This window comes from Mytilus edulis, chromosome 9 (genome assembly GCF_963676685.1).
Source record: "Mytilus edulis chromosome 9, xbMytEdul2.2, whole genome shotgun sequence".
In the NCBI taxonomy this organism is placed as follows: domain Eukaryota; kingdom Metazoa; phylum Mollusca; class Bivalvia; order Mytilida; family Mytilidae; genus Mytilus; species Mytilus edulis.
Genome location: NC_092352.1, coordinates 84,031,000 through 84,039,968, shown reverse-complemented (window position 1 = coordinate 84,039,968; position 8,969 = coordinate 84,031,000). Strand labels below are relative to the sequence as shown.

Genomic DNA, 8,969 nt, shown 5'->3' with positions numbered 1-8,969 from the left:
ATTTACCAATCGAAATTTAGATTTTACTTGGGCTGCAGAGGGAATACTCATTATTTTTAGTTCTGAGAAATCATCTGCTCGTCCATTGCTTTAGATTGGTGATCGACGACGCTTTAATTAAAACACAGTAAACTGTTGTACCGCATGTTTATTTTTATTCTCAACACTGAAAATCGAAATATTTAAACGAAAAACATGAAAACGTAGAAAATTCCACAAAACCAGAGAGCTACACGATCAGAAACGGCCTTGAACGGCAAATTAACAAATACACGTATATGTATAGATATTGCTAAAAAAAATGCATATAAAAGAAAAATCAGTCTGATATGTATAATTTGAGTAGGTGTTATTTTCAAAGCTTCGTTGTATCTCCCTTACCATTATTGCTTTTAGAAATTAATAATATACGGAGACTCGTTAATTTTTTATTCGACAGGATAAATTCTCATCGCATTCAAACATTGTTTCTCTTCAAGGCTTTTTCATGACAGCTTATTATAAAAGTAAGAAAATTTGATATGATTAAGAAAGAGACACATCTCCACCAGAGACCAACTGATGTAGATGTTAACAACAATATATATCTCTGTATGACCTTCAACAATGAACAAAACACGTCATACGAGAAAACTAAGGATTTGATTTATATGTAAAACAATAAACGAAAAACAAATGTAATACAAGAAAAAAAAAATAAAAATCTTAGACTGAAATATCAATCGGTACACCACCATCATCAGAGAAAAACATGACCTTGTACATTGCTAAAATATAGGTATCGACAAACTGTAGGACTGTGAATACACATATATGCATGATAATTCGTATATTCTGCATCGTATCTATGTTTACGGGGTCGGTAAATACACCTTCGTAAACCCTGGGATTGTTTGTAATTTAAATAATTTAATTAATTGTCAATAGATCAAAATCGACATTGGATTTTTGTTTTGTTTTGGTAGTTCATTTTTTACTTGAGGATTTGAAATAATGTATAAAAATCATAGAAAATATAAATTTATTTGTGTCTGATTTACATATATTTCTTTTAATCAATTTTAAAATATAGCGGACGACAATGTCATTATTTATTATTTGGATGACGGCTGAGTGATTGGACTAAGTTTATTTAAAAGTCTGTGTTACACAGATAAATTATTTAGAACAAACACTTTTAAAGCAAAATATGTTTTAATAAGAAACAAATGAATGCAAACTAAGATATATGATATAAAAGAAAGACAACGTAAAAAAAACCACACACACACACACACACACACACACACACACACACTCAGAGGTACGCTTATTTTTAAAAAAATGACGATTCACCATTTAATATAATTACATATATGCTGTGAACATGGTAAGCCTATGAGATTTTCACAACATGAATACAAAGAACATATAAAAGCCATACACATAATAACATATAATATATACAAAAATAACATTATTTATCTGTTAAAAGCACCCATCACTGAGTTAGTTAATTTGTTGTTACCATAAAACATACGGGAACCGTTTTTTTTTTAAAGAAATATAGTTCTAGTTTTTTGAAAACTGATATAACCTAATGCAGAAGTGTCAATGTTCTTCTATCTTGTAACCAGACGGTATGCAAGTAGCTGACAAGCTACTAAATACCTGTGCAACCCTTTAAAAATATAGTTCAATACTTAGTTTCTTAGATATTAGATTCTTCTCCTGATCTTGCATTTCTATTGAACGATTTATTGTTCAGTTTTATTCGTCTTATTATCTAATGGTTCTGAATTTTTTCGAGTCACTTTTTCTGATTGAGCGTACTAGAAAACCTTCCAATAATTTAAGGATCCAGATATAAGGATCTCCCGTCATATCAATAAACGAGAGATGCACAATTATCATAAGACAGCAAATTGTAACGCCTTCATCGATACCGCTGTGTCAAATACATGCATGAAACAGCTAAAAGACATTAAAAAAAACAACAATACATGGTTTGTAGACACCTGTCTATTTTTAAGGACCGTATATATACTTTTAAGTCTTTTTAATTTTAAATGCGTTATTTGGTTGCTCTCTCATTTTCATATATCTACAAGGTTCTTTCAGTCATGTTAATGTGTTTGCATACACCACTTATTAGCCAGGTTGCAATTATAATATATGAAATGGTTTGAAAACCGGACGTTAAATTAAGCCATCCAACTTCTATGAGTAAATCCCCGTCCACCAAAATCTAGGGCAGTTTCTGTTAGTCATTACTAAGAAGATCTTTTTCGGTAGCTGCATCATGATTCGCTAAATTATATTTTAATAATGGATTTACGTCCAGGAAATTCTTGTTCTTTAAACGAACTTAAAACTGTTTTTGTATCGTTTTTGTTATATTAATTTATGTTTGATTAGCACTGTTATATGTTTTGCAGACTAGGAAAAAGCTGAAGCATGAATTAAATGCAATTTTCTGGTAACTCTTGTCAAATAATAAATACAATCAACTTATAAACAATAAATAAATAATAATTTACTACTCTGAATATTAAGAATACTATATTATACACATTTCAAAAGAAGTGCATGTTCATAATCAAACGTTACTAATGTCTACTGGTATAGATTAATGTTTATGTCAATTTCGGGTTTGATGCATATCTTTCTGGATTGAAGCCGTCGAAATCCTTGGTATGGATCCTTTCACGTAAGAAGATAAATTTATCTCCTTGTCGTCAGCTTTATTTGTCTGCTGCTCGTAATTGGGACCTATTAAAGACAATACAACTGGAAGTAACAATATAGCATGAAGTGCACCAAAAATCATCACAATAAACATAACTTTAAAGAAAGAAAAGAAGATAAAGGATTTTGAAAACGCCAACATGAGTATGCCTATAATGGACGACAGAGCTCCATTAAGTATTGGACCACCTGAACGATCTATAGCGACAGAGACTCGACTATTTCTCGTTGACCCCTCTGCTTGAATGAACGCATGACATATATGTGTACTGAAATCAATCGAAAACCCAACACACATTATAATGTGAATCATAGTAACAGAACTGAGTGTTAAATCCCAAAAGTACATAAAAGCAAGTACACCAACCATTATCATTGTTACTGATATTGTTACGAGTATAATCAGTGTTGGTAAAGGCATAAATATTGCGGTGACTAGAAAGACAACTGATACCGAAATCCCTAACGTCTGAAATGTCTGAGGGACAATTTGAACGTATTGTTCAAAAAATATAAAAGCTGGAGAAAAAACAAATACAGGAAGAGACGAAGCCCCCGCAATGTCCCTCAATCTTACCATCATAGCAGCCTGGCTACTCGAAGTGGTAAGACTAGTGCTTAAGACATGAAATCTAGAAGAAACAACAGAACTGCCACTTATCGTAACATCATTTATATACAGATTTCCTTGGGGGGAAGATAAGAAACTGGTCAATCCTGTGATGAAATTTATATCAGATGTATTGTCAAATGACGTATCAGATATATATGAATGAAACCATGACAAGCGGAAGTCATTTTGGATGTCTGGGTCATTTCGAATTTTTTGTAAGACAGAATTTATTTCTGAAAATGTCGAAGCCAGTCTATAATCGACAGTGGATCTAATATTTACAGAAACGAACAAACTCTGACTAAACAACTTTTGATTTGCATCATAACTACTATAATAGTATGAATCCTTAGAAACAAGATCCCTCAAATCCAAGTCCTCACGAAAATTAGTTGTGCCCCAAATAGAAACACCCAAATAACCACAAAATAAAAGTAAGACCGCAATTTTACTTGGAGTATATAAAACAATCCTTTTGAACAACCGCTTTGGATATTTTTCTATTGGACCCTCAATTTCATCTCTTGATTTACGTGGAGATCCCGCACAGCAGATTATAACCGCCTTTGATCTACCATCAGCCTCCATCTCTTCCTTTTTTCTTGTTTTGCAACATGTGGCCCAATGCAAATTCTTTGAAACACGCTTTTCGTTGATCGTCATGACTCCAATATAAAATGTTACGTAATTCAGGTAGCAAAATAAAATAGCACAACCTGCAAAGTAGACATAAAAAAAACCAAATCATTCATTGGATGTTAGAGGTTGCATGTGTTGATTATTTTTAAAATTCGAAAATTAATAATAATTTTTGACAGCATACTCATTAAAATTATCTATATTTGATGCCTGAAATATATTTTCTAATAAAATTATGAAATGCTTTAAAAATGATAAGAAATTGATATTTTATTTTAAAAGAAGATTATCTTTATTCCCCCTCCCCCCAAACAAAACCAAAAAAAAACCAAACGTGTTGTACCTGTAAACCATGAAAAATTTCTGACACTTGGAAATACAGATGCAGCTCCTGCACAAAATGCAATTATATCAGTAATTGAAGTTATAGTGATAGCGATTCCACTTGTCTTCATAGTTTGTGCAATCCTGGTTTCAACGTCATCCTCGCTATTTGTATCTGCCAACCCAGACAGAAGAATAAACATATCGTCAACACCAATACCTGAAAAATCATAAAGTTTAAAAAGAAAAAAAAAGGAACAGACCATTATTAAAAAGGTTATGTTAATATAGATAAACGTTATTTTTTTTTCTGTTGAAAAAAAAAACTTAAAGTGAAACTTCATAAAGCCTTGGACTTAAGCTATTTTGAAATCTGTCCTTTACCAAAAAATATCTTGCATGGAATCTTAAATTCACATACAACTATCTCATTCGGGAAAATAAACGAAAAAAAACAAAGACAACACCGAACAAGAAGCTGTCGAGATTATGTGAAGTGAAACCATAAATAAGTGGTCGTACATAATTAATTGACAAAAATACACGCATCTCATTTATTTACAAATAATGTTAAACTCAACTTACTTTACCCTGAAAGTTAAACAATTTCAGAAATTTAAATACTCAACATTTATAAAACCTAATTCATGATAATATGTAGCTTCAAAGTCTAAAAAATATTGAATTCGTAACTTTGAAGCTACATATAAACCTGATAATTAAATAAAAAAATAAGCTAAAAAAAATGTAAGCTACAAACTAGGAAGTGTTTAGAAAGCAAACCGTGTAGTTGTATGAGGAACTTATGGTGATAAAGAAATACATCTCCTTCTTGGAATATACACTTAGAGGTTATAAAATGCTGTCTATTGTAGACTAAACAACATATTGTGCGCTATAACATACCTAAAATTAAGAAAGGCATTGCTCCAACGATATCAACAAATTTAGCGCCACAAAGACTGACAAATCCGAAGGATCCTAGGATTGCAAGGCCAGTCGACAAAATTCCTGCGAGTCCTAAGTAATAGCGGTTGTCAACACAGTTACTACCCATAAGTGCAAGACATGAAAATATAATCATCAGTGTAAAGGTTATCGAAAAGAAGCCTATATCACCAGATACATTTTTGCTTAGTTCAACACTTAAGCTGTCGGAGAATGAATACTCTACACGAATCGCATTGTTTGAAAACAAGTTCATTCTGTCAATAAAGGCTTCTTCCCATTTTCTTGATATGTCAAAATTTTCGCTCTGAAGATTAAACCTGAATTTTAAGGCGGATGCCGAAACGATGAATCTTCCCGCAAAACTCACCCCGCCAATTATTCTATCAAGGAATATTATTTGTCCCGATGGTAATGTATAGTTTGGAAATGTGATATTTCCGCGATTCATATCGTTGATGAATTGTGGGATGTTAAATATATTGCCTTCAACATCACATGCGCTAAACGTGCGAGCGCAAACATCTGAATAACGGTATGTTATTCCATCTGTGTCCTGGACGGACGTTGATTCTACATAAGTCCGCATTGCTTGGAGGTCTGGCCAGTACGTGTTGTTTAATATATTTCCACCACTTTTCAACTCAACTATCACTTCTGCATAAAGACCGAGATCAGGTAGGCTTTGCTGGTAGAAGTTTTCACTCGTGTTTACACGAAACAAATTTTTCACCTGAAATACGATGTGAATTTTTCTTTAATTTTTCTCCTGTAGTGTTACAACATATAATTCTTTTTTGAATTTAAATTGTCATTTGACCTCATACAATTCCAAGTATAAAAAGTATCTGCTGCCATTATCCCATTGATAATTTTTAACTTTCTGAAACCGTTCGAGCTTTTTCAAAACAAAAAAAAAGGAATATTTTCTTTTTTTCTGAATATAATCGAATTTCTTCGACACCTAGTGTTAAATTATTTGTTGTTTGGATTATTGTAAATGAATATATTTCTATCTAATTGAAACGAAAGCTGATCATATTGTTGTTCAATTGCATATCATTTACTTTGTTGGGGAAATGCCTCAACATTTTCCAAACAGACGATTTGTACATGCCGGCTCTAAAAACACTGCTTATCTACAATGCAATACTGCCTGTCTACATTTGATAAATATAAGGGTCTTCGTTTAAAGCAATAGGTAACATATAGTTGATCATGTATATGAATTTTGAATTTTAACTTAGCAAAAAGTAATTTTATACCAGAATCAGTGAAAACAGAAAGCCATATCCACAAATTGCACAACATAGACAACTACTCAATTATTGTATGTAGCAGTACGGATCTTTCAATACTTGAATTACATTAACGGTATGGGTCTTTAATTGTTCATGAAATATCAAAACAGTCACACTTTGGTTCTTCCAAAGATCTTTTCCAAAAAAAGTTAATGCCATGTAAAACAGATCACTTCCTCGAAGAGTATTGTATTATATAGAAATCGATCAGCCATAACATTACTTGTTAAGTGGAAGTTCAGGTTTTCAGTAGATTGGCATACAATTATAATCACACATTTGTTCTTTAACCTAAGTTATAAAAGCAAACATAACAATGGTACTTCAAAAGTTTTTTTCACAATTGGTTCAAATAATTTATGTAAAAGTAGTGGTCGCTATGTTTGTAGGTAATAAGGCTTCATACTTAACTCCTGAATAAATATCGTCTACTTTTTCCTTTGTCATTGAAATTAAGATATGATCCTTATCTTTACCCATAACCATTCTGTGCTGCAAATTTTTATTTATTTAAATTTTGAAAAAAAGAATTTGATGGTACTAAAAGGATAATAAAATGACAACGCGTTTGGGCAAAAAAACAACTAATGTTTTCCATAGTTGTGATTAAAAATGTTATAAATAGACGATTTCTTATCCAAAACATTCTGGAATACGTCATGGTAGCCAAAGGCGCACACAAGACCCTGTATCATCATGCTGATTCCCTCTAAGAGCATACTTGCTACCAGTAGTCGGCATGAAGCTTATAAACGAATGTTCTTTTACTTATAGGTACTGGTAATCGTGATTATAAAACTAGAACTATCATAGCAACAAACGAGAATGGTAGAAATCACAAATTTTAAAATACTCAAATCAATATTACAAAGGGTAAAAAATTATTGGAATTAAAAAAATCCCATGTATTAAAAAACAAAAACTATCAAAGAACCTCCTAAAAAAATCAAGATTTAGATATAAAAGAAAATATAATGCAATTGCAATTGTACATCTTCTTCAACACAAAGAAAATAAATCGTTGCATCGATACCGTGAAGTACATACCGAATCCTGATCTTTACTAGCTGTGCTACCGGTAGGCACGTACTGGTCAATTCCCGATTCTGTAGTTATTCCTAGCAAACCTAGTCCAAGTATAATATCAATGACACCAATTGTGACAACTATCTTGAAAGGATGACGAGCCATTAATCTTCCATACCGCTCAAAAGCACCTCCTATTCCCTTTTCAACCTTCTGGTGGAGATGATAAAAGAATAACATCTACAAAAAAGTCCAAAGTATTATTCACATTATCATTAACTTTTTTTTATTTAAGATTTTATATTCTTCTTCTTTGCATTTTAGAAGTTAGTGTTTCTTGTTTACTATTACAAGGATTTTCTTATCCCAGGCATAGATTACCTTAGCCGTATTTTGCACAACTTTTTGGAATTTTGGATCCTCAATGTTCTTCAACTTTGTACTTGTTTGGCTTTATGAATATTTTGATATGAGCGTCACTGATGAGTCTTATGTAGACGAAACGCGCGTTTGGCGTACAAAATTATGATCCTGGTACCTTTGATAACTATTTACTAATTTTACATAAAGATTCAGTAATGTTCATTTGTTATTATACTGAACAATAGTATTTTGAATTCGTTAAAATAACTCCACAAGCAAATACTCCTGTTTTGATAAAGGGACATGTTCTTTTGTTTCAGTTTAGTTTTTCTTAATCTGTGGGATTCGGTTATCATTGAAGATTTAAATTGATTTCCTTTTAAGATTTCACTTCTTTTTCACACGGAAAGATAAGAGTCATATTCTGTGAAAGTACTTATATTCGCATGTATCAACTTTGGATATTCGAAGAAAAGTTGAATATGATATAAGACTTTCCGTGTCGAATTGTTCTTGGAGTTTGTTATTTTTGTTATTTTACATTTAGCATGCTCCTGCATTTTAAAAGAAAAGAATGTTTTATTTAGTCATTTTCAAAGAAGCACAGGATCATGATTATTGGAAAACTCATAAATTTCGACAAATGTATAAACTGTTAAATTATTAAAAACATTTTAACTGGTTTTGTAAACTGTAATCTTTTTTTAACCAATGGCGTAAAACGAAATTTCAAATAAAACACATCATTTCTTGTTCCATTAATTCTAATGAATTAACATCTTGCACAATTTGATGAAATGGACTAAGCATGTTTTTTTAATCAGTAAAATTATAAGGATATGAAATACGGACGTTGTTATACCCCCATCACCATCACGAATCCGCTATGACCTCATAAATTTTGTAAAAATTTGGAAGTCGTATTAGATAGTGATGATCGTAGTAAGGACGTGCCAAGTCTTCACGTTCGTGGAGTCCCACGACAAACCTTGAACATGTTCAAAACACACGTAGTGATGTCGTGGTTA

The 8,969-nt window shown here is 31.8% G+C and overlaps 1 protein-coding gene across 1 annotated transcript; it reads right to left on the bottom strand.

Annotated features, from left to right (window-relative positions):
- Window positions 1-1,364: 1,364 nt before the first annotated feature.
- Window positions 1,365-7,812, bottom strand: LOC139490471 (patched domain-containing protein 3-like). Its single transcript, XM_071277248.1, has 4 exons — window positions 7,600-7,812; window positions 5,210-5,984; window positions 4,323-4,523; window positions 1,365-4,056 (listed from the first exon to the last, which is right to left on the bottom strand). Exons 1-4 carry the CDS (start codon window positions 7,741-7,743, stop codon window positions 2,621-2,623), a joined length of 2,556 nt encoding a protein of 851 aa, XP_071133349.1. The 5' UTR covers window positions 7,744-7,812; the 3' UTR covers window positions 1,365-2,620.
- Between the last annotated feature and the right edge of the window lie 1,157 nt (window positions 7,813-8,969).

Excerpts from the sequence above, each read along its gene's own strand:
- LOC139490471 (XM_071277248.1), bottom strand. The coding sequence starts at position 7,743 with ATGGCTCGTCATCCTTTCAAGATAGTTGTCACAATTGGTGTCATTGAT. Across the intron at positions 4,524-5,209 it reads AATGCCTTTCTTAATTTTAG|GTATTGGTGTTGACGATATG; the intron begins GTATGTTATAGC and ends ATGATTTTTCAG. Across the intron at positions 4,057-4,322 it reads AAATTTTTCATGGTTTACAG|GTTGTGCTATTTTATTTTGC; the intron begins GTACAACACGTT and ends TCTACTTTGCAG.